The 26,557-nt window shown below is 42.8% G+C and overlaps 1 protein-coding gene across 4 annotated transcripts; it reads right to left on the bottom strand.

Annotated features, from left to right (window-relative positions):
• Positions 1-1,616: 1,616 nt before the first annotated feature.
• Positions 1,617-25,741, bottom strand: wdr17 (WD repeat domain 17). Of its 4 annotated transcripts, none has more exons than XM_030352182.1 (32): positions 25,644-25,741; positions 20,673-20,801; positions 19,632-19,815; positions 18,971-19,201; positions 18,286-18,396; positions 17,725-17,865; positions 17,142-17,264; positions 16,278-16,465; positions 15,767-15,935; positions 15,398-15,489; positions 15,222-15,304; positions 14,454-14,540; positions 13,863-14,027; positions 13,485-13,600; positions 13,314-13,400; positions 13,016-13,165; positions 12,533-12,663; positions 12,059-12,184; positions 11,456-11,611; positions 10,971-11,035; positions 10,425-10,557; positions 10,226-10,314; positions 9,876-9,975; positions 9,564-9,703; positions 9,146-9,257; positions 8,914-9,055; positions 8,701-8,803; positions 7,828-7,929; positions 5,587-5,685; positions 3,343-3,413; positions 3,028-3,125; positions 1,617-2,926 (listed from the first exon to the last, which is right to left on the bottom strand). In XM_030352182.1, exons 2-32 carry the CDS (start codon positions 20,793-20,795, stop codon positions 2,807-2,809), a joined length of 3,837 nt encoding a protein of 1,278 aa, XP_030208042.1. In that variant the 5' UTR covers positions 20,796-20,801; positions 25,644-25,741; the 3' UTR covers positions 1,617-2,806. The 4 variants fall into 4 exon arrangements, with proteins under 4 accessions (XP_030208042.1, XP_030208045.1, XP_030208044.1 ...); XM_030352185.1 differs by having other exon boundaries at positions 3,343-3,410; XM_030352184.1 differs by having other exon boundaries at positions 15,398-15,486.
• Positions 25,742-26,557: the final 816 nt, after the last annotated feature.

Genomic DNA, 26,557 nt, shown 5'->3' with positions numbered 1-26,557 from the left:
TCGTCAGGAGCAGTTAGGGTTAAGTGCCTTGCTCAGGGACACATCAACACACGGAGCTGGGGATCGAACTTGCAACCTTTCGGCTACAAGACAACTGCTCTACCTCCTGAGCTACCACCTCACACCTCATAAGCCAGTCCTGGCTTGTCGGAATCTTTCCAGATGCCTCTATTGCCAGGACCAGGCTTTTTTGGTAATGTCCCTTATTCTTTTTGGTTCCTAATTGTAGTGTTTTCCGCCTGTTCTTGGAACAGATATTGAGTTGCTTAGTTAAAGGCCCTTTTTAGTTACGTACTGAGTCGTCGGCATTCCCTCCTTGTTCCTGCTGCCCCTCCAGAACCGACTCCGACACACAGAGCTCCTAGAGCCCAGTTAGGCATGACATCACACTCCCCTCTTGAACATGTTCTTCTCTGTGCCGGCTCCTTCATAGTTATTAGTCTGCAGATTCACACTTTTTTGGGTTTTGTCAAGAAATTACAAAGAAATTACAGAAAAGTTTGACTGTTTTACAAGACGTAAGAACACCTTGTGGTAGTGTAGATAATTTAAAGGTACAGTAGGTTAGATTGAAGAGGAATTATTTGAATTTGTGAGCGAAATGGGGTGTGAAAATATCAGTTTCTTGCTGACGCCGCCTGCCTGTTTGAAACTATCAATATTTCAGAAAAAAACAGACGAATCTCGTGTTCAAGTAAAGCTCATGTTTTATTTGCATTCATTTGGCAGACTGTCTGGCCCCCATCCTGCTCAGACAGATTTCCAGATGACCTGGCCTGGGTCAGGCAAATCCCAACCACCTTTAGATGACCAAGATGGCTGCTGATGTGGAGCAGTCTGGTAAATGAGCTTTGCAACAGTATTAAGCGAACTGGAAGGTTCATTTTCTCTAAAAGAAGATGAAAACACTGCACCTTAAGCGTTTGTTGATAAGCAAGATGTATTGTACTTTGGACAGGGTTTGGTCAAATCTATTACCAACAGCTTTCAGCGCTACATCACACGTCTCTTTGCTCTGATTGGTTGTAGGTCCGTCAAATTGTGTCCAAAGGTGTTTGGGTCTGGTTGTTGGTGGCCCTTGGAAATCGAAAACAAATTTAGAAGTTCCAGGCTTAAACCTATTTGCTAATTATTCAGGCGATTTCAGGCTTATCGCTTCCCTGATAAATTGAGGAATATATCTTGTTGGTCAATCACAAGTGTGTTGAACACTTCTCAATGGCAGAGAAACATAGGTTGGGGGAGAGAACAGGGGGCTGGTCGGACGAACGGACAAAATCTACGAAATCTAGCTCTCTTTTCTCAAAATGTATGGGAATTTGACATCATCTTAACTTCTACACAGTCTAGGAGGTAGAGGAGGAGCTTAGGGCTCCGGTAGTAAACTTCTCAAACATTTATCCAATAGCATGTTTTAAATAATAGTTTTTTAATAACTTGAATTACTGTTTAAAGTAATAACAATGTACGTAGTAACAATGTAAAAACGTTCCTCCAACGTCAGGCGCAACAATCAACTATTCAAGTTGAACTCAGAAAGTGCAACCAGGGGTTGTGGGATGTAACAAAAACGCAAAGGGCATTCAACGCCTATTAACCCACGGCTGGAAGGCGTGTTGCTCAATGTAATGATTTATTTAAAAAAGGTTATCATTTTGTAGTTTACTATGATGACATTCACAATCTTTTTCAATAAATGTACAATACACAAAGATACATGAATCATCTGTGGAGGCAGTCTTCCTACATCTGACCCACAGCTGGGTTCCACTTTATTTAAGTACATCGTCTCAGCAGACAGCGGCCCACCCGTTACCTAGCAGAAGTATGTACATTGATTTGGAACCAAGACTGCTTTGTTCGAGCTTACATGGAAAACAAGAAACAATCAAAGAAGCTCATGAAGTGCTACATCCTATACGCTTGACAGTTTTACATTGTAGGTGGTACTCCTCTACTGGCATGTTACGTTTTGTGATAGGATGCAGTTTTGGGACTCTAGGCTATGCAGGCCACTATTTATAGATTAATTTAAAGATTAAGGCACCAACCCTGTTTATTGGGCTCATTTTGTATTTATATGTCATTCTTTATAGCAATACCTTGAAACATGACATCTAAAACATGTGGGGCCAGGTTACAGAGGCTGTATCGATGAGGTGTGGGATAACGTTGACTAAGAAAAGCATCCAGAGCTCCCTGCAGGGCCCCACTCTGGCAACACATGCCTCAGTGGTCTTCAAACGCTCACACACAAATACAATGTTGTTGCTTTGTTTTTTAAAGGGCTAGTTCAAACGCTGAAAAACATACATTTACTGGACTTAGGTGAGCCCAACTTCAACGGTTAAACAATATATTGACACTTTCAATGAGTTCGAGAGAGGCCTTTAAATCATGTACACATATCAACTGAGAGATTTGTTATGGTGAATTTCTGATGATCACTAATTAGCAGTACTAGGTTTTGTTAAAAGTCTGTGCCTGCTTTAGTTGCTCGGAAACAGATGTTTATGAAACCCTATGATCACATTCAGATGACGAACAAAAGTGAAAGGAAGGCTCTGTGACTTAACATGTGCTTTCAGACAACAATGGAACATTCCCCAGGCTGGACAGGAATTCAGATCATTTTGCTTTGACCAAATCTTGTCCTCCTGAATCGAAAATGTCAAACAGATCAGGCAAAGCGATACGGGACCAAATTTAAACGTGTAATGTGTGAACGCAGCCGCCCAGCCCAAAACAATATTACTCTCCCTGTGTCCACAGGGTGGCTCTGACTGTTGTGTCTGGTGTGAGCACATCAGAAGGGGACGATGCGCACACCCGTCCCCAGAGGGGAGAAGGGGTTGACCTTGGCCCACATGAGTGCATCGTTAAGAGAGATGGCTGATTTACCATCTTCAAGGAGGAACACTGGGCCCTGCATGGAGAAAAAACGCACCAATGTAAAATCTGTTCCTAATCAACCAAATCAAAGCACTTTGTAGCAGAATAAACACGCACGCACACACGCACACCAACCTGTATCCTCTGTCCAGTGAAGCAGGAGAGCTGGACGTCTGAGTGGCTGGGCAGGTTGGACCCGGTCACATAGTCAGGGCCAAACAGAACCAAAGAGCCTGGGACACGAGCAATAGAACAATAGAGGCTTTTAAACAAGAGTTAATATTGGAATGAGTTATTATGTGAATTATTATCATCGTGTTTCACCTCAAAATTCAGTGTAATATTAATGTAAAATTGACAAACCGAATTATTCCAATGTGTTCCCCAGCTACATAACAATACATAATGCGTTTGAATGAAGGAAACATGATAGATGGAGGTTCATATTACCTATCTCAGTAGGACATATTCTGTTCTGTAGACAGGTGAACTCCTGGCTCTGCTCCTCTGAAGGAGGGCTGCTGGGAACAACATAAACACACATCCCAGGTCAACCAAAACTGCTTTATCAGAGACGAATACGATGTGGAAGACTCATTAAGATCCTGAGGGGTATTAGAAGCCCTTCAAAATGTTCATCCAAAAGAGAAATGCAAACATGTGTCATGGTGTTTTGGGAGATGCAGTGGTTTAAGTTTGATGATATACACTTGCATAACCAAATCGTTGAAAACCGGACAGATTATTATTATATTAGATTGCTGACATTGATATTCAACACAGTTTTAACATAATATGAAGTACATAGTGTAGTGAATATGTGTGAAACAAAAGGATAATCTGAAATACATCAGCTCTTAATGAGCTATTAAGATTAGGAAGCAAAATTGGGGCAATATTGAACAGTAAACTGAATTCGTAATTGCGGATATAATTGTGTGTTCTCACACAAATTTAATTAAAAGCCACCAATCCAATTTTACTATAGGCTAATATACAGAGGTGGGGGTAAGTCACTCATGTGCAAGTCACAAGCAAGTCTCAAGTCACAACCTTCAAGTCTCAAGCAAGTCCCAAGTCACTGTGGTGAGAATCAAGCAAGTCACAAGTCAAGTCATTGCTCAGGTCAAGCAAGTCACAAGTCAAGTCATACAAAAATCTGATGATCTTACCCAGTTTCCACATTTAAAAATCGGTAAAGAGAGTGGTTCATAATTTGAGTTTTATTTCAACATTAACAATAACAATGTCTTAACATTAACAATGGTATTCAAAACATTCCAAAACCATTATGTGAATAGTTTGAAAGTGTTTTTATGATCATTACCAACCTATGAACAGAATCAAATAGAACCTCTAGGTGGCTGTATACGAGAACAGTTCAAGTCAATCACTCAATCTCCCTAGATGTTGCAGAATATTATTTGCAACACATGAAAAAAAAGAATATTTCAAAAGTAATATCACATACACATACTGTAGGAAGGGGAAATAGTAATACACAAGCCTGAAAGCTTGTAGCAATCTTGCTGCCTCGCAACATACATCGACTTACAATGCATTGCATTTGCCAAAAAAATAATTTGACAGTACTTTGTCACTGAGTTGTGAATGATGGGGTCACATTATCACCCCACCATGGCTGAACACACGTTCAACAGGTGCACTTGATGCAGGGACTGCCATAACTCTTACCTCCACCTTGAACAAAGAGGGGAGGGTGCGCCTGTTCATGGCCCAAAACTGAAGGCAGCTCTGTCCATCACAAATGTCCTGATAGTGGTTCAACTGAATTTGGGGACTGGAACTTGAACCCTCTTCGTTTTTTTGTGGTATGCTGAGATCAGCCCAGTCTGACGCTCTGACGGTGTCATTTTATTTGAAAATTACTTGAAATTCTTATCATAACCCACTTACAGCCACTGAGTTAGAAGTAGCCTACTGACATAAAAATTAAACAAGTCAATAATCTGTGGAAGGGGCAGGGCTCGAAAAACTCAAGCCAATGATTTTCAGAACCATCGAGTGGCATTGGACAGTAAGTACGTCAATCAAACGGTCGTACTGCACTCCCCCTCCCCTGCTCCCCGCGAGTGACCCCTTTGTGCACGTGCACGTACTCAGAGCTCGTGACCCAGAGCAAGCTTCTGTTTGTTGTTATCCTGCGGGAGCTACTGGAGCTAGCTAACTAGCTAATCCACATTTGGACCTAGCACTAGAAGATAACCCTAAACTCCAACCTAGCCAGCCTGGCTCACTCTCGCGCATCTGTGTTCGCGCTCGTGCGTGATTGCGCGTCAATGTACTTGGAATGGGTGGAGTCAGAGTCAGCGTGGAAGGAGAGGGGGTAGGACCATTTGAGTTGTGTATTTTCAAAATCTGCTGGCTTGTCGCAAATCCCAACCTTTAATCTAACTTTAAAAAAGTCATTTCGAGTCATCTGTCTCAAGTCTAAGTCAAGTCTCAAGTCATGAAGACCAAGTCAAAGTCAAGTCGAGTCATTTATCAGTGTTTGTCAAACAAGTCTCAAGTCCTCAAATTTGCGACTCGAGTCCCCCATGTCTGCTAATATATCACTAAATACAATAAGTGTGTGTGTTTTTTTGCACAGAACCGCGAAGAAGCACTTCAAAGGTTGATCCGAAAGAGGACAGCTGGCCTGTGCGGGTGTAGTGCGGAGTGCGTGCGTCCAACCTGCTGTTGGTATATGCACAGGTCCTCCAGGCGTCCAGCTCTGCGGACAACTGCTCTATCTTCAGCGGGACACACACCTCCCTCCGCTTCAACAGCTGACTGATGGAGGACACACCGGACACAGTCTTGGTACTCTTAGGATTACAGTTCTAATGGATGTCATAAACTGCACAAACATCAACATAAACATAACCTCAGCATGAGGGATCATCCAATCCTGGGTGTGCTGTTGTACTGATGCACGACCCATTGAGCAGTGGATTAGCCCGCTTATACCACAGCCACTGGCAAATAGTTAACGTTAACAGAAGCAGTTTCACATTCTAAGATACTGTCTCAAAAGAAAACGTTTAGTTTGCACTATTTGTGTGATGATATCAAAAAGTGATGATGATCCAACCGGAGATAAACGGGTCTGACCAGCGGCCCGGCACCACCAAACGCGTGTGGCCTCCCATTCACTTTGGGAGCGGGCCGGTCACGCGTGTGGGCAGGGGATCGCGGGCGGGGGATCGTGTGTGGGCGGGGGATCGTGGGAGGGGTATCGCGGGCGGGGGATCGTGGTGTGGGCGGGGGATCGCGGGCGGGGGATCGTGTGTGGGCGGGGGATCGTGGTGTGGGCAGGGGATCGTGGTGTGGGCGGGGGATCGCGGGCGGGGGATCGTGTGTGGGCGGGGGATCGCGGGCGGGGGATCGTGGTGTGGGCGGGGGATCGTGGTGTGGGCGGGGGATCGTGTGTGGGCGGGGGATCGTGGTGTGGGCGGGGGATCGCGGGCGGGGGATCGTGTGTGGGCGGGGGATCGTGGTGTGGGCTGGGGATCGCGGGCGGGGGATCGTGGTGTGGGCGGGGGATCGTGTGTGGGCGGGGGATCGTGTGTGGGCGGGGGATCGTGTGTGGGCGGGGGATCGTGTGTGGGCGGGGGATCGTGTGTGGGCGGGGGATCGCGGGCGGGGGATCGTGTGTGGGCGGGGGATCGCGGGCGGGGGATCGTGGTGTGGGCGGGGGATCGTGGTGTGGGCGGGGGATCGCCGGCGGGGGATCGTGTGTGGGCGGGGGATCGTGGTGTGGGCGGGGGATCGCGGGTGGGGGATCGTGTGTGGGCGGGGGATCGTGTGTGGGCGGGGGATCGTGGTGTGGGCGGGGGATCGCGGGCGGGGGATCGTGGTGTGGGCGGGGGATCGTGTGCGGGTGGGGGATCACGGTTGCAGGCCATCAGCAGCCACTAGAGGGAGTACGGGACGATGCCACGATATCAAAGAGAGCACGCTTTTGGGGGCCAAAGCCATCAGGCCCATTTATCCGTATCACATCTTTGTAACAACCTGGTACAGAAGGCTTCTGAAAGTAATTGATCCGTCCAGTCAGCACGACTACTTTAAAGACTACTTGAGATTCCCCAAACTGAATAAATACTGCAAATATCTACATAAAAAGCAATATCAATTAACTCAGATATCCTCCGCTGAAAAAAATATAATTTATATGAATCCTCTTAAGCAGCTGCGTCCGTGAATCAAACATCCAATCGTAATTTAGTTATAGAGCGTCAGTGGAGGACACCAACCCCAGAGAAGCAGCATCACTTGAGGACGCCCTCTTGATAACTGCTAGTACGTCATGAGTGAATAGGGTTGGTTTAGCTCACGGAAGGCTGTCCATGTGAGTTGAGTTGAGGGGATCCTCTCAACCTTGTGAAAAATTACTCGCAGGACAGAGGAAATCTGCGCCCATACGTGAGACGCAAGATGAAATGCCCACAGAGAGCAACAACAGCAAAGCATCCTAACCCAGCACGCCAGATAGAAGCGCTTTGACTGTGTTCGGTCTATATTATATACAATATATTCCGCCTTCACCAAATACATAAAATTTCCTTTAAGTTGTGCATAGTTCTAGTGGCTATAAGCCTAACACTGAATGCAATAACTTGGTATTCGTGTCTAAGGCGAACATCACGCACACGGAAAATGGCAGAATAATTTCTTATTATTTGTTTGTTCCTATAACCATAGATTTCAAAAGGTTAATGGAGGTTTTGATAGAAGCAAAGCGCAGTGGTTTTAGTTGGATAATATTCACTTGCATGACAAAATCTTTGAAAAACAGACCGATTTCTTTTAGATTCTCTCAATTAATACCTCACTTTAGATACAAATACAACTGTAAGAACTAACATGTTCTGTTTAAATTGCTTTTGAATGAGTGCATTGAGAATGGAGAAGAGGAATGGAGGGACGCACCTGGTGTATTCATATAGTGCAGAGACGATGCTGGTGTATTGTCTTCTGATAGCCAACAAAGCTCCGATGTAGCCACAGAGTATCAACAGCTCACTACGGGCCCTGATCTCAAACACACATGACAGGCACACGCACACACACACACAAACACACAACGACACCCACAAACACAAACGTGATGAGAGGCAGGAAGTAGTATTATCTCTCAAACCAACCCACATGAAGGTGCTTCGTACCTCAAAATACTATAAGAAGAATCTTAATATCTTATTATGCCCAATGTTGTGGGGATGTTACAGGGTCGAGAGCCTTTTGGCTCTTGGTGTGTTTTTCCTATGAGATTTACAACAGGGATTTCCCAGGAAAGCAATGGATAAGTAATGGATACTAGACTGTGGCCATTATCACACCCAATATACCAAAACTAATTCCCATGGTGCAGATCTCCTCCAGAGTAGAAGTCTTGGTTAGGCCTTATTTAATTTAGATTTATCTTTTCCTGATGGTACAGTGAAATTGCGATGATGCATTGTACTGGACTGTAATCAAACCGATTCGGAGTCGGTTTGGATTTGTATGGCTTTCTGCAAGTAGCAAAGTCACTATCATCAAAGTATCTGAAGGGATGGCACTGGCTGTGCTCTCTGGTAGTTGGTTGAGAATCGAAGAGGCGAATGGGTAGTGTAGTATATGTCATGAAAACCAGCAAACATTTCAATAAAGTACATGAGAACATTTGAGCTATTGTTTTGCCGTAATAAGGGGTTTAAACATGGGGGCAAATGGGAGGGTGACCCCACTGCCCTGGTCTACCATGCTTATATTAAACTCTGATACTATTACTAACACTACATTGATTATCATTGCATTTACTCAGTCATCTTGACCATGACGAGACGATCTGTTCTGATGTAACTCAGCAGGTCCAGGATTGGCTGGACACTATCCACCATCCAATCAGATCCACTCAATTGTTCTGGGGAGGAGGTTCACAAAACGGCAGGATTTGTTGACAATTCAAAAATGTTCAAACCTTGATATAAATGCTTACTATGAACACAAAGTAAGGCGTTGACATGTGTGCACCTTTGACATGCTGTAAACCTATGGACAGGGCGGTCTCGGGCTCATCGCTGAGGAGGTAGAACTGAACGGCCGATAACAAGTCTCCCTCCGCCAAGCTGTCCTCGGCTAGGCTCTTGCACTCTTCCAAAGGCGGGAGGCCACACTGAAAGTTACACAAAGAAACACTATATTTGATTGAAGAAAAAGACGTAATACTTGTATACAGTTAAAAAGGACAAGGTTGTGGACTGACCCTCTCATGCAAACTGTTATTTTCAGCAGGGTTTCCGGGGTATAAAGCACATAATTTGGACAAAAGGAGCTTGTTGTCAGGAATCATGTGGAGCAGGTCTGCTGATAGCTCCCTGGATGTGGAGAGCAGATCCAAACAGTGAGGGTGAGGGTCAGGGGGGTTCGTGTGAATGCATGTGTGAATCGACAAATTGAAGGAAACAATGGTTATAAAATACTTCAGCAATGTATCTGATTACTTAGTCAATTCTTTATTCACTTGAAAACCTTTCCATTTATTTAGCAATTGTTTATTCTGCATATTAAAGATATTTGCAATTTGTGTGCTGTTAAAGTAGGTTTGGGGAACCTGAAATACGGTTCTGCAACAGTTGAACATGAAACTATAAGTACAAGCCAAAGGGTAAGGTGTACCTTACCAGGTAGGTGCCGTCATGTACTTTCTTGCTAAAAGCTCGAGGCAGTAAGCTGTGCTCTTCATTGCTGCTTCCCCGAGGACGTCCCCCACGCAGACAGCCAGCTCCAACTCATTACCACGAATAAGAGTGGACAGAGCTAACTGGGAATATCCCAGAAAGAACACATACCAGACAATAAATAAAGATTGGAGTCGGCTAGCTGAACAAATTAGGCTATTTTACCTTTGTGATTGGGTTCTATGTCTGTCCGTCCGTCATTATCTGTCCTCATTATTAAAACAACAATGATATTGTTTAACTTTAAGAACATACCTCAATGTTGTCTACAGCGAGATGACAGCAGGCCGCCAGCACACAGCAGCCGTCCTGGAAGTACCACTCGGCCAGCTCTGTACACACCCTGTGGAGGAGACTAGGAGCAGACACAACCTGAACTCTCCTGAACCACCATCAAATCACGCCTCATCCTGCACTATGAACGCTTTCTCATTAGAAATAATCTGTTTTATTTGTTTACAGCCGTCTGAGATTATACCATGCGGATGGGTTCCTGTTGGTCGGGGTGTTTTGAGAAACTTTCTAGTTCAGATATTTTTATAATGGAGTAAATAGCTGCTGTAGAAAAGTGACATGGCGCCAGTTTAAGTTGAATTCTAACATACCTCTGGTATTGTTGTTTGTTGTCCACTGCATTGCTGCTGTTGTTGTTGACTGAGCTCAGAGGTGTATGGATGTTGCCCTCGCATGCACCCTAGGAACACACATATTCCCAACCATTCGCATGCAAAACCTTGTTATTAATACTCAGTAGTAGTATTGCATATATACAGCATTCCAATTGAACCGTGTTCATCTCTATACCTGTGCTACCAGCAGGGCTTCTTTCAGTTGACCTCTGCCACTGAAGAAGTTGACAAGTTTTTTGACGTCCCCTGTAGCAATGCAGTATGGGATGGCATCGTCGTTGTCCTCTGCCATCAGCTGGTCTGCTCTCCTGTGGGGACACAATGGTTCAATTCATTCCTTTGGCTTGAGCGGGCTGAGAAACAATAAAAATAATATTAAAACCTATAAATATAATATTTTATATGACTCCTAAATAGATAACACATGTATAAATATGTTTGTAACTATACATATATATATATATATATATATATATATATATATATATATATATATATATATATATATATATATATATATATATATATATATAAATAAATCATATCTTTTTGATACAGAAACAAACCACTTTTTAAATTGATTGTGTTTTTACCTGTGTAGGCTGTTATTCTACAGTATGTCTTTAAATCCTAGTAAGGTGGTGTTGATGCTATTTATTATGAACAGAACTATGAGTGCAGCATGTTGTGTAAGTAAACAGTGTAAAACATGGAGTCATACCTTTGCATGAGTTTCTTCCAGTACTTCATTGAGACTCCTGGAGCCACTGATAAAGCCTTGTCCCACTTCAAACAGAAAGTATAAAGGAGGTTCAGATTGTTTAAGAAACACATAACATCTAGTACAGGAACGCTTTGCTCTAATGGTACTCATGTTAGCGAGTGTTTATAGCAGGTGCTAATTCATTTTTGACAGAACAAAAACTAACAAATAACAAAAACGAGAACCAATGATCCAGGGCTAATAGGCTACATAATTGAAAACTTTGCTGCTACAGTGATGCAATCACCCCCAAGTCCCGCCTCCTGCTTCTGAGGACCCAATCATAACATCGACATTGAACACAACGCAACTCCAACAACAGAACCTAGAGCCGTATTATTATAGAAAAACAATATTATTATAGAAAAATATATCATTTTTCATCACACAATTGGGGTTCTGGGAGGGGGGGCTCAGCCTTTTTCAGGGGGAGTGCATCCTACCTGTCCAAGCTCCACCATGAGCTCACAGTAGCGCTGGATCTGCCCCAGCCTCAGGTGGATGTCAGCTGCCTCCTTCAGGCTCTCCTCCTTACTGGGAGCTCCGATGCCTCCTCCGAACTTAGACATCTTGACTATGGTCAGCTCCTGGGCGTCTGACTACAACACACAACATCCATAACGAGGGCCGTCTTACTGTTACTTTGCCAGAAAATGATTGAATCAGGGAAAAACACCGATGTTAATGCATTAAGATCTATAAGGAAGAAACAACATTGGCTAAAGACTAATGTGTGTCCAACCAAGTTAACTCCAGTAATGTTATTTATAGAGCATTCATAGAGTATGTAAAGTGAATGTAATATGTATTAATATGTAATGAGTATTTAAAGTAAAGTCATTCATACAGAAAACATATGCTTATTGTCTATTTGTAGAGCAATGCATTTCATTTTATCCTAGGATCCTAGGATAAACAACACCAAAATAAACTATAATTAGAAAATAAAAATACATATACAAATTGTTGCCCTGACAATAAACATTATCAATGCATTTGAACTATAAGGAGAACCAGCAGGTTATTTATGCGAGACATTGACCTACTGTTTTGAACCTCAGCAGGTGCTTCATGTGCATGACCCCCTTGCTGTAGCTGGGGGGCAGCAGTGAGTCGTCCTGTCCGTTGATGACCGAGACCAGGTCCCACAGGTTGTTGCTGCCCCCTGGAGGCTGCAGCAGGAACACATAAACACAGTAATGACAAGGACCCAACTCTCTATATTAATTTATACTACGGGTAGAGAAGCTCCCCCATGGAATGTGTTCTGATACAACTATAGTGGGTGCTTTCTCCTGATCAGGGGATGGATCATTTTCCATGTTTAATGCTTCCTCTCAAATGTTTGGCTGGGTCTCTATTTGGATTCCTCTTTTAAAAACTTGTTTCTCTTGTTTAGCACTTTATGTGGTTATTTGTGTTGTTGTTTTGTCTCCCTTAAGCACTTTGTTTATTTCTGTCTGCATGAAATACACTACAAATAATAGTTTGACTTGGATTAGCAATATAAGTGCAGTTACCGAGAAACAGTCGGAGAACCAACGGAGCTTTTTCACCCTGGCCTCAGAGGTGAGTTTGTCCAGCTCCTGCTTGATGTCCCGGGACACTTTGCCACAGAGGAGCGGAGGAGAGCCAGGAACCATGGCTCTGTCTGCACGACAGAAAATACCTTCACGTCTTTGAAGTGGAACCACACAACAACACACGATTGTGAGTCTGCTGCCACGGAAACACATCTGGGGATGTTAACTAATGATAATAAAAGATGTGCTCACTACTGTGGTATTCTATGGAGACTACTATATTTAAACCCGAAAAAAGTGACACTTTGCATTTGAAATTGATCCAATTTACTACCTAACAATTTATCCGGGCACCGAGGTACATTGGAGATTGCAATTCATCTTAAAAGTTAATGCAATGAATTTTAAGGTCAACGGATACATACAGACTTTAAAAAGGACGGACGGACAATAATCCTCCCTGCCAGCAGCCAGGCTCACCGGTGTTCCCCAGGATGCGGTCCCAGGGCTGCCCGGTGACTATGTTGAGCAGCAGGGGGGAGATGAGGGGCGTGAGGGACCACAGCCTCACCGTGCTGTCTCTGCTGCAGCTGGCCATGGTGAACGGGCGGCTCGGGTGACAGGTTAACCCTAACAAGGCGTTCAGACAGGGACGGCTATGATGTTGGTGGCCATCTTATTTATTATGACGGTGTCAATGCTGAACCAATCACAGTGTTTTGGTTTCTTTTTCTGTTGTCAATACAAAATGGCTTCCACTCATGCAATGTGCTCCTACCGTAAACATCAGCTCCATGGTCGTACACGGTGTCAAGGCACGTCCCATCCCTGGTGTCCCACACTCGGATGGTGTAGTCCCAGGAGCCTGCAGTATGATGCACAGTAGGGTGATGACTTCATTACCCTCCCCTCATTATTCCCTCGTGGTATTGTCATCAGGACTGTGTACCTGAGGTCAGCAGGTAGGGCACCTCTGTGTTCCACAGTAGCCCCCTCACAGGGGCGGTGTGGCCGCTCAGCACGTTGATGCAGGCATCCTGGGTGTAGTCCCAGATCCGCACAGTGCTGCACAGGGAGGGACGTTAAGGGGAGTGAGGAAGAGGGTAGAAGAGACGGGTGGGATCAAGCGATGTCCTTCTACATATAAAGGTCAAGACAAGGGTAGGCTGTAGTTCGACTTAGCAACCACAGCCTGAGCATTTTTCCTATTTTTTTTAAATACTTCCTCTGAAAAGCTTCTTGCATGGGCTTTGAGGGACGTGTGCTATATTCTACAACACATACACTTGTTCAATCCCTCTTTTCTAACACAATCGGTCTCCCTTACCCGTCATCAGATCCAGAGCAGAGTATTCCCTCTCGTAGCGGGGACCAGCGTACATGAAACACTTTAGCTAGGTGTCCAGTGAACACTTTCAATGGCTGCTCGGAGCTGGTGGCCAGGTAGTACACACGCACGTTTTTGTCCTCACAGCCTGTTGCTATCATATCCCTATGAAGACAGAGAGAGAGTGTCAGACAGAGAGGGAGAAAGAGAGACAGAGAGAGACAGAAACAGAGACAGAGAGAGAGAGAGAGAGAGAGAGAGAGAGAGAGAGAGAGAGAGAGAGAGAGAGAGAGAGAGAGAGAGAGAGAGACACAGAGAGAGAGAGAGAGAGAGAGAGAGAGAGAGAGAGAGAGAGAGAGAGAGAGAGAGAGAGAGAGAGAGAGAGAGAGAGACAGAAAATACATCAGACCGGATAACTGCATGTTATGTATCAAAAATTGCTTGGTTGGTCTTAACACTCTTAATGTTTGTCAGTAATGTTCATGTTATGGTTTTGCACAGAGTTCTGAGGTCAGATTTCTCTTTATATGTGAATAAATAGGATTAAAATATAGCTATCTGAGGGAGAGATAGTAAGATACTTGTTCTTACTTGTTGTTCTGGCTCCAGTCACAACCAAAGACAGCAGCAGGATGTTTGTACTTGTGGAGGACTTTTCCATCAATGGTCCGAATGATACTGGTTAAAAACACCATATTCAAACCCAGTTTCAAATGTCATACACAAAACAATGCAGAATGCATGTGTTATTTTAAAAAATACAGTGTTCTTAAAGGAGAACTTAGGGATTCTTCAACATTGAACCTATTTTCCAATCAATTTGGGTCCAAGTGACTATTTCTGAAAACAACTTAATTGGTCCAGTATTGAGTGAGAATGCTGAAGCCATTGGGCATCATTGTACGTCCTGTTACAGTGCAGGCTCAGATTATATTCTATCATTATGGTAAGGATCCCTACGGGTTCCCTGATCATGGTCTGATTGTTAGTGAGTTTTTGCAGGAGGAGATGGTGGCATGTGAGTGAGAGCTGGGGAGAGGAGAGTTTGTTGTGTTGGAATAGAGTAAGCGTAGTGTAGTGCTATCTAAAAGAATCAGGTGAAGGAGAGTTGCGATGTAAATGACAAGAACAATAGATAAATACCGCAAAAAAAAGATTTCAAAGGTAAAAAAAGTTGTATTTCCCTGCAGAAATCCTTTCCATAATGATAGAATAGAATCTGAGCCTGTCAGACAAAAATGGGATCAATACTGGACCAATGTCAATTTATTTGCTTTAGTCCTTTACACCCAAGATTAATAATAGGGTCCAGTACTTTCACATTTTGGAAGACTGAGAAGAAGCACAGAAGGTACTTACCAGAACCCATCTCCACTACATGTGGCGATTCTCTTCGAGTCCTTGTGGCTCCATGAAATACAGAAGATGCCATTCTTTCCATGCTAAACCAGAAAGAAAACAGTGACAATGTACCAATGAAACACATGTCTGAGATGAACACGCTCCAGTGTGCTTCCAATGGCAGTGAACCCCACCTCGTTAAAGCGGGTGATCATCTTCCCTTTCTTCACATCCCAGATGAATGCGCCGTTACGAGACGTAGCCCCAGCTATGCAGTTCAGATCTCCTTCAACAACACACACAGACACCCTTCTAAACATGAATACGTCAATAGTATTTTCCTAATCATATTGGTGGATAGTACACCAAAACTCCTAGTGATGGCTAGTTCCTGTGTCTTATCCTCAAGAATTATATCACAGATACATCTATTCTACTTGGTTGCTGTGCGTGTGTGTGAGTGTGAGTGTGAGTGTGAGTGTGAGTTTGTGTGTGTGCGTGCGTGCGTATGTGTGTGTGTTTGTGTATGTGTGGGTATGTGTGTGTGTGAGGTATCTTTCTACCAGGGGCCCAGGATAGAGAATAGACCACTCCTTCGTTGCCAGGGGAGGTGTAGACAGCTGTAAGTGTGTTGGTATCCCAAACTTTAATAGTCCCGTCAAAGCTGGCTGTGGCCAAGAGGTTAGGATCATCTGGTTTGAATTTGCAGTCGAAGATAGTCTCCACATGACCCTGAAAGAAATGAAAGGCGTGGAGTTCTATAAATATAAATTTGTCGACAGACTACATGACAATGGTCAAAAAGCCATTGCCAAATAAATCCCAAAATTGAGTTAATATTGATTTTGACTTCCTGCACAGTTCACAGGCTGTATTCATTCTTTCAGGCAGTTTCTAAGCAGTAGAAATCAGCAATATTGTTCCAGATGACACCATCCGTAACTGCATACATGCTAATTACCGATGAAAGTAAATAGTTGAAACCAGTCCATATTTTGCAGACACACCGGAGATTCAACTAAGTAGATTCAATGTTTTTCTATCATATTCCTACTGGTAGCTATTGTAATATACCAGGTCCCTCAGAAAGTCCCATTTCTTGGCTCCCATGTCGTACAGGCCGACTCCTCCGTCCATGAAGCAGCACACAGCGTGTCCAGGGGGCAGGGAGAAGGAGTGGTTCTGGGATAGAGTGGGTGGGGGCACCGCCTCGCTGGTGGAGCTGGTGTACTGACTCTTATTGGGCGAGCTAGAGCCCAGGGCTAGAAGAGGGGCATAGGGATGGGGATGATGGAGACGTGAGAAAAACATGATAATAAAAACTAATATGGTTCAAAGGAGCTGTGATAGGTAACAGTCAAAACGACAACGTTTGGTGTAAAACTTCTGAATTGATTTGTTTTCGAAGCAACATGATTTAAGCCATCATTCAAATAGTGTGTGGTTATACAACCATTGGCTCGCTTATTATTATCAGTGGCCATAATGACATCTTAAAATAAAATTTAACTATAACAACATAAACTAACATTTGCAAACCAGTTATTCACATATAGCTTTAGTGAACAGGTTTGTTCAATGAATTGCGCTACTACGTTAATGTATTCTGCTTGAGACTTGCATATGGACAGAACAGGTAAATATATTAATATTTCTAAAAATACAAATGATAGATTGTAAATGAGCTATCCTGACAACTAGTTGGGAATTTCTCTCTATTTCAGGGCAGGACATTTTGAGAAAATATACATGACTAAAGTTGGATATATTATAACATTATTTATAATATGCAACATTATGTAAAATCAGTAAAACAATGTGAGAAAAACACTGACATTCAAATTAGCTTTCAAAACTGCACACCACTACCTCCTACTGTTATTTACCCTCTGAGCGTTTATACTCTGAAAGAATAAAAAAAAAGGTTTCCAATCATACCTTTCTTGGCCGGAGGCGAGTGGAGGACATGGAGGGCGTGGAACCCAGTCTTCTTCAGCTTGATGTTGTCCAGGGGGCTGGAGCGGGAGGCGTTCCATATCCTCAGGACCCCCACCTGAGAGTCTGGCACAACCAGCACCAGATGGACTTTAACAGTACTGAGAACCATGAAGGATATTCAGAGCATTCTGTAAATCCTTTTTTAAGTAAATCAAAGGGGGTGATGCAAATATTAAAATAATAAAAAAATTCTTTGACTTAGAATTCCAACCAGAATCGTTTTTGTAGCGTGCATGCCCAGATCGAAAAACAAAAACTTGAATGTGACATAACTTGTGGTGAGGCCAACGCTCAAGCTAAAGTGGATGGTTAGTAACTGAGTCATTACCGAGGCACACATCCACATTCCAAACAGGGCCAATGAATCCTTAATGCAACCAATCCACACTTATAACTGGTAACTAGCCTGATATTGACTGGTCAGTGCTAGAATAGTCCCTGTTGCAAACAATGGTCATATTTGTCTGCATTTGAATGTCCATGGCTAGTGCATGCACAGATATGGACTCTGCATGGGGACTACCTCCAGTGATAAACAAGCCTGGTGCAGACGGGACCCAGGCCAGACACTGGACTGACGCCGCAGCCGAGGGAAAGCAGAAAGATGTGATGCAGTTCAGGCCCTCGCTGTCCACCAGCCTGATGCCGTTGTGAAGGTTAGACACTGCAACAAAACACACACTTCATACACTGTTTGCACTTTATCACACGGGAGAAATGTCCCCAACACACTTTATGTTGTGCATAACTTCCTACACACAAACACAGGTATGCACGCAAGCATACACACACTGTTTACAAATTCCTTAATCAATATTAATCTTAATTTGATCGCTACATTTCACTACATGTCACAATGTAAACCCAAACAAAAATTAAATTCAGTGTTGGTCAAACGTCATGGCGCAGTTCGCCGGTCAGTTATTCATTAATTCTCAAAGAATCATCAGACACACGCTAATTGGACTGCATGAATGAATATCCCGCCATACATTATACTATATCAACCCAATATCACACAAATCCATCTCATCTTAGAAAAACAAACAATATATAAGGCATGAGGCATGCGATGGGGTATCACCCAGGAGGTATTCAGTGGACAGAGGGTCCCATTCCAGAGCTGTGATGGGGTCCTCCTCATCTGTGCCCTCTAAGGACTCTGGACGCAGCACATGCTTCTGACTCTTAGACCCTGGGGACAGGTCAGAGGTCAGAAAGTCATACAGTGTGATCTTTTGTCTACAGCACTTGTGAACAAAGGTTACATCATTATATATTTATATATATATGCGTTCGATGTTTGTTTATTGTTGTCCTTTTTTGTTGTCCATTTTTGTTGTCCATCCACTTGTAAACAAAGGTTACATTATTATATACTTATGTATACATGCAAAAAGCAATTATAGACCTATATATATATATAAAAAAATATATATATGTATACGTTCGATATGTTTGTTTATTGTTCTCAATTTATTTGGACAACAATATTTCTTGCTTTCCTATCGACAGTGTATATGACGTCCACAGTACTCTCCCTGCCTAATGGATGATTATTAAAGAGCCAGTAAACCAAAAAACGTTTATTCGTTTTTTTAACTTGGTAGTATGTCTAATATGATCGCCATTAAAGTAAACTATCACTTTTTGTAACTGTTACTAAAATAAGACCATAAATTAGAGAAAACAGGTGGTAAAATTCTATATTTTATTAATCTCTGCCAAACAAACCACTCTTTCCTGAACACAGGTAACAATCAGTTTACCTGGCTGGAAAATGGACAAGCTGCCGTCTGTGTGGCCAAACACCAGTTTGCCCTTCTTGGTGGGGTGCCATCGGAACAGGCAGATGTCCGAGAGGAAGGAGTGTGCTTCTTTGTGCACCGTGACCCCAGAGTCGGGCCCCGCGTAGACCCAGATGTACAGGGGCCCCCTGTGGGACACGAAAGCCACGCCGCTGGTGGAGTTCCAACACCAGCTCACTGACGCAGGGATACCTGGGTAGGCAGGGAAGACACTTCAGATATCAATGTGTTCATGTCGTTATGAGCCTATAGCTCTGAGATTCTACAACAGACTGTCATGTAATTATGTGAGATAATGTTTTTGCAAATGCGTTGGGCATTTGGCTTCTGAATACACCAGGACGAATACAGCTTGGAAAATGGTGTTACCGGCAGTCTCATTCTCACTCACCCTCCATTTACATTGACACTATAAGTCTACTAATCACCCCTATTAGCTTTGTGATTTGTTTGTCATTTTTCTTTTTCTTTTGTAGCTAGAACAATTCTGAATGTATGCTTTGTTCTCAGCCTGAGATATGGATAAAAGCATCTGCTGAAAGTAAATGACACGATTCCTCAACACGCTAGGGCCCATCAAGGTCACACACACACACACACACACACATCCCATCAGAAGTACCTTTGGTGTTGTCCAGTCGAGCTACGGCCTTCTGCTCGGCCACGTTCCAGACAATGAGCAGGTTATCAGCTGAGGCCGAGGCGAAGAGGTCAGGGTGGTCCGGTGACCAACTGATCGCTGTGATGGTCTTCTTGTGTTCCGACATGATGGACCGCAGCTTAAACTCATTGTACTGCTGATCCAACTGACAGAGAGTGGGACAGGGAGAGGGAGAGAGAAAGGGTAAAGCGAGGTAGAAATATATGAAATAGCAACACAAGGCCTGTTGTGTACCGAGCAGTTAAAAAGACTGCTGGATAAAGGATACGAGTTGAAATATCTTGACTAGACTAAATAGCCTAAAAGGCCACTGGTAAACTGGTAAATCTTCTTTCTTGTCTTCAGACTGTCACAGTGTGAGTCAGGTTGAAGGAGTTACTTCTTAATGAAGGAGATTTATTCAGTTGCAAAAGGTTTGATATACATATTGATATTGATATGGGCTGTAACTAGGGATGCACCCAAATGAAAATTCTTGGCCGAAACCGAAACCGAATACCGAATGTGGCTTTTAGTGTTTTTCATTCATTTTGCTTTAATTTTTGACCATTGCATAAATCAAACAATTAAATGTCCTTTATAAACTTTTTTCTCTTGCTTTTCTATAAAAAAAATCAATTACAAATTTGATACAAAATATTTCTTTAATACTCAACGTTTTCTAACATTCCAGCAGACATCATTGCAAGAATTTAAGAACAATGTACCTTTAAATAAATGAGTACATTTTTTTGTTTATTTAAAAAAAAAAAACCCGAAACCGAACATTATGTTTTGGGCCATTTTCGGCCGAACATGTTCGGTGGCCGAATATTCGGTGCATCCCTAGCTGTAACCATGGGGAAAAACATCCCCCTCCTTCGTACAACTCTCAGCCGAGTCGTTTTTTAAATGTCATATTGAAGCGGGGAGCTGAAACAGGGGTTTCACTTACACTTTCAATGATTAAAACAAAAAGCCTGGTGTCAGGCCAGTGTGTGTAGAACACTGTATACACTGTACCTGGTAGATGTATATAGCCAGAGTTGCACAGTAGGCGAAGCGATCTCCACTCGCAGCACACACATCTTTATTCCAGGGCTGACAGCCAGCTGCCAGCAGTCCCACCTGCTTAACCTGGGACATCCTCACCTGGTACAGACACAACTGTTTTAAGATGCATGCAAGACATTTCTCAAAAGCGTTTTTATCTTTATTTTTTTAAATGCTTTCACAATCGGTAAAAGTCAGCAAAACAGTTTTAATATGGTGTACAGCTGAATGATATTAACTCCATAGCAAAGATCTTAGCAAGTTCTCAAATACCAACATTAGGCCTAAAACGTACAAACTTGTAAACTATGTATACATAGAAACAATATGGAAAACGAAGATTTGGAACTTGAGCAATGACATTTTGAATATGACTCATGGTAACTACTCAAAATATATGCTCATTAATTCAATATTAAATATGTTGAGTGAGATGTTCCTATCTGCTGAGTACATGTAATCAGTTCCAAGTAGACTCAACTTTGGGATGTGATGGGTGATTATGTGAGAATGAGAAGTTTAGCACACAGACGTGACACACACAGAGAGACACACATACGCTGAATAGAGAAGGAAGCACACACACACACACACACACACACACACACACACACACAAACACACACACACACACACACACACACACACACACACACACACACACACACACACACACACACACACACACACACACACACACACACAACAGAGAAACACAAACACACCTTCACAGACCACAGAGCATCTTCAAAAAAGATAAAGGCCCCTTATGTAAGCTTAGGTTACCATGGTAATTGATTACTGTAAGAGAAAACAAGAGAAAGTAACTGAGTCAGAATGTCAGTCGAGGTAATGAGGAGTGATTGCCTTAGTATGCATGAGGATATCTGAACCCTTTAACAACGATGCATTCAATGTGATAAACCTTTGCACAGGTTTTTTTTCCTTACATAGACTGACAGATTTAAGTTATTGCAAAGTAATGTACCCATATCATACCCATAAATTGGCAGCAAATTATATGCTAAATAGAAAAAAATGTATTGATTGTTTATTGAACAGGATTCAGGATGGTGGTAGCACATTCATTTTTCCATTTGCTAGGTTGTAATCACAGACGAATGATTGGTGGTCGGTTATTTCACTTTTTAATATTCCTTTATGCAGAATATGGACGAAAAACATGAAATAGTGCTTTTGCTGTTCTCATGCTTGCTAGCTACCGCGCTTCATCTAGCTTATGAAGATCATAGTTCATCTGTTACCAAATTATGCCTGGGTCTCTGATATTGATTTGTTAATGGGTTTATTAAGAAAAAGGAATGGGGAAAAAAGTTATTAGCAGATCCACCTTTTTCAGAAGAGAGCGAAGCAGCTCATGACACATTGGAAACAGACGTTATAAGATGTTCTCGCTTTTAATTGACCATTGAACAGTAACCCTCGTTGTTTTTGGGAGAAGTTTTAAAGAATGGAAATTGCCCGAACTACTCTGTCAGCATACATTTAAATGAACCATGCAAAGGAACGTGTGGCCTAACCAAAAGGTACAGAGAGTTTGAAACACTAGACTATGTGTACAGTACATAGTACAAATTAGCCAGTGCATACACGCACGCACGCACGCACGCACGCACGCACGCACGCACGCACGCACGCACGCACACACACACACACACACACACACACACACACACACACACACACACACACACACACACACACACACAGCGTATGGAACGGGAAGATTACGGTAGAGTGATTGCCTAAATCCTTGGAGTGATAAGCTAGAGATACACTGTAACGTTTCAATGAATATGATTACATGTAGGCCTACTCATATTCACACTGCTATGTATCCAAGTATGTTGTAAACAAGTGCTGAATACAGCTAAGGATGGATAGTACTAATTATTCAGTAATAGAAAGAGTGGGAACGTTTTTATCTGTATGTGATGTGTAGAGTGATTAGGTCAGCAACACGGCATGGCTCATAGCTTAGTTTAAACAGAATTATTACATTGTTATTTCTTAGGGCTGGGAAAAATATCGATTCTTCGATGCATCGCGAATCTCTCTAGAAAGATTTGTTTTTTTCGCCTGCTGCGACATTCTGTTCGCTAGAGAGGCAATTTTTAAAATTATTTAATTTTTCTTCAGTGTGTATAGGCAAATCTGATTTGTCTTGACACAATTGTGATTCAGCCTACGCAGAGCATGCACGCAAACTCACAGCCAGACACAAGAACTCCTTCTACTTCAAGAGCAGCTTTTTCTTTAATGACATAGAAAAGAAAGATGAGAAAGAAAAGAAAACTGAAACCTATTTTTTACATACTTCCATATTGTGTTGTAATGCAAGCTGCAGTGATTATTGCATTGTTCATAGAAAGTCATATTTGTGACAAAAGCTTTTTCTCTAATAAAATATTAGATAAGTTAATTAATCTGTTGATGTCTTTAATGATCATCACAAAAGTAGGAAGTGATTAGCAAACTCTGAGTAGCAAACTCAGATGAATATATATTTTTGAAAATCACGCATTGAAATGTATATAAAAAATTGCTGCATCGAGATGCATCAATAATCATTTTAGAATCGAATCGTTCGACCTCATAATCGGAATCGAATCAAAAATTGAGGTGCCAAGAGATTCCCACTACTCCTGCAACAGACAGACAGACACGTGTGTCTGTCTGTGTGTGTGTGTATGTTCTGTGTTTGTGTACACAAACACAGAACAGAGAAACACAAACACTCATACATTTCACGCACCACAGAGCGTCATCAGAAAAGATAGTGGTGACTTATGTTACCATTGTAATTGATTAAGCAAGGAAAGTTACTTGAGCCAGAACGATATATATATATTTGTAGGTTTTTGTTGATTTATTAACGCAATGACCTCTTTATAAATCCTCTTATGTGGAGGTTGAACCTCTAAACAGAAAATAACCACGTAAACGCTCCCAACACTAATAGTTTTACATCATGTTCTGTGTGAAGGTCAGTAGCTCCTCCCCATACTACAGGTAATTGGTCCTTTTAGCTGTAAAATCCAGTATGGGTCGGGTTTAAGAAGTGACTGAGTCAAAATGTCAGTCAAGTATTGAAGACTAAAGGCCTAAGAAGGCATGAGTTTTTAGGGTGTTGTTGACCTTACTAATATCCCTAAAAAAGAGATTTGCAGTGATTAACAGCTCATGGCACATTGGAGAAGATGTTCTCATTGGAAATGCTTTTTATTGACGGTTGAACTGTAAACCTCAATGCTTCTGGGAGAGGTTTTAAAGGTTTAAATAATGGATATTGCTATTCCTATCTTATATCATACAGCAAAAAGAACCATGCCAGGGAACTTTTGGCCTAACCTCCCTAAAAGGTACAGACAGTTTGAAACACTAGACTATGGGTGTACACAAACACATAGTACACATGGGCCGTACACACACACACACACACACACACACACACACACACACACACACACACACACACACACACACACACACACACACACACACACACACACACACACACACACACACACACACTAAGCTCTGGGACGTTAAGAAGATTACTGTAGAGTGAATATAAACAAACACAGGTTCGGCTAAATCCTTGGAGTGAAAAGCTAGTTACATTATGGCGTTACGATATATCACATTGCAATGTATCCAAGTTGTAAACATGCACTGAATACACCTAACATTTAAAAATAGCCTTATGTGGAATGAGACCAACTAAATGGTAGCAGCTGTAAGTTATGTCAGAAACACAGCATGGCTCACACCTGGTAAGGTAAACTGCATTACATTATTACTCCTGCGACATACACACGCACGCACATAGCCACACACACACACACACACACACACACACACACACACACACACACACACACACACACACACACACACACACACACACACACACACACACACACACACACACACACACACGAATGGTGTTGTGTGTTGTAAATTGTTTCTTTGCAAAAAGACCCCAGTTATTAAAACACCAACTGAATATCCCCAGGAGATCAATTAACTGAATGCAAACAACACAGTATGCCGAACCTGGCCCCATGCCCTCCTAGCCTGGATGTAAGGTCTACAGACAACTTTGCAACATGCACTCCAAGCCTGGACGTCAGGTCTTAACAGCACACAGCCTGGATTTCAGGTCTTGAGACAACCTGGCCCCATGCACTCCTAGCCTGGACGTCTAGAGACAACCTGACCCCATGCACTCCTAGCCTGGATAGCAGGTCTAAAGACAACCTGGCCCCATGCACTCCTAGCCAGGACGTCAGGTCTAGAGACAACCTGACCCCATGCACTCCTAGCCTGGATATCAGGTCTAAAGACAACCTGGCCCCATGCACTCCTAGCCTGGACGTCAGGTCTAGAGACAACCTGACCCCATGCACTCCTAGCCTGGATATCAGGTCTAAAGACAACCTGGCCCCATGCACTCCTAGCTCAGACGTCAGTTCTAAAGACAACGCTACATAATATTAACCCTACTGGTTCATCTGTTATTACCTTACCTGTTCGCACAGGTGGCCGTGTGTGCGTTCCTCCTGCCCAAACAAGGATTCACTAATGTGATAATTTGATGGCGAAGCAGCAACAGTGTGTATTTTCCCTGTATGTCGCGTAGCTCAGTGTCTCATCATTGATGGCGCTAGTGCCGACCATGGCGCCGCCTCTTGAGACGCGGCAGGGCATGCGCCTCGTCGCAGAGCTCGTGTCTGACTCGAACGCATCATAACAGCTTTACATGGCAACAATTACTACCACTTTCTAAATCCGTCCATTTAGCTATTGAACGTTGCATGGCTTAACTCTAGGTTTTATAGTGAGAAAGGCAAAACCTGTTCGGTACAAAACGTGTCAATTCAAAAAATAATAATGACGTTTGTTCGCCATTCTTACCGTTGTAAGGCGCGCGCTGAGCGGACAGTTGCGAGGTGCTGAAATGCGTCTCGAGGCATCCGCTGATACGTGAGGGCGGGACTACAGACGGCAGGGCGGAACTACAGACGGCAGGGCGGGACTACAGATTATTTGATGTGCTTCCTCTTCGATCAGCTGTTGGTTGAACGTTTTATTTGTGTATTTTAAATCCAACATAGATTAATGTGAGCGTGGTCAATCACAGTTTAAAACAAGCCCAGAGCATTCTAATATCATCTTAATGTTTATTTGGCAAATAGGTAGCATACCATAAAGATGACAATAACCATATTATCGTCCATGGGCATCAACCGCCTGAGAATAAACACTTGGCAATCTAGACCATCTAGAGTAGAGCATCTCGAGTAGAGCATCTCGAGTAGAGCATCTATAGTAGAGCATCTAGTGTAGAGCATCTAGAGTAGACAGTAGACAATCTAGAGTAGACCATCTAGACCCAGGTGGTCTACTCTAGATGGTCTACTCTAGAATCTAGAGTACGCCATCTAGATAAGACCATCTAGATAAGACCATCTAGAGTAGACCATCTAGAGCAGATCATCCATAGTAGACCAGCTAGAGTAGAGCAACTAGAGTAGACAATCCATAGTAGACCATCTAGAAAAGAGCATTTATAGTAGACCATCTAGACCCTAGATGAACATCTAGACCCTAGATGGTCTAGATGGTCTACTCCAGAATCTAGAGTACGCCATCTAGATTTGTCCATCTAGAGTAGACAATCAAGAGTAGACTATCTATTCTAGAGTAGACCATCAAGAGTAGACTATCTAGAGTAGACCATCTAGAGTAGACCATCCAGACCTCCGCCCACTGCGGTAACGTGACACGGCCGCTCAGCTGCCACTATGAGCTGGGGAGAAAACAACAAT

Source organism: Gadus morhua, chromosome 3 (genome assembly GCF_902167405.1).
Source record: "Gadus morhua chromosome 3, gadMor3.0, whole genome shotgun sequence".
Classification (NCBI taxonomy): domain Eukaryota; kingdom Metazoa; phylum Chordata; class Actinopteri; order Gadiformes; family Gadidae; genus Gadus; species Gadus morhua.
This window is presented reverse-complemented; position numbering and strand designations above follow the sequence as displayed.

Coding starts and splice junctions, on each gene's coding strand:
- wdr17 (XM_030352182.1), bottom strand. CDS start 20,795: ATGTCCCAGGTTAAGCAGGTGGGACTGCTGGCAGCTGGCTGTCAGCCC. Junction 11,612..12,058: donor ACCTGCTGAGGTTCAAAACA/GTAGGTCAATGT, acceptor TGTGTGTTGTAG/TCAGACGCCCAGGAGCTGAC. Junction 5,686..7,827: donor GCACTATATGAATACACCAG/GTGCGTCCCTCC, acceptor GTCCTCCATCAG/TCAGCTGTTGAAGCGGAGGG.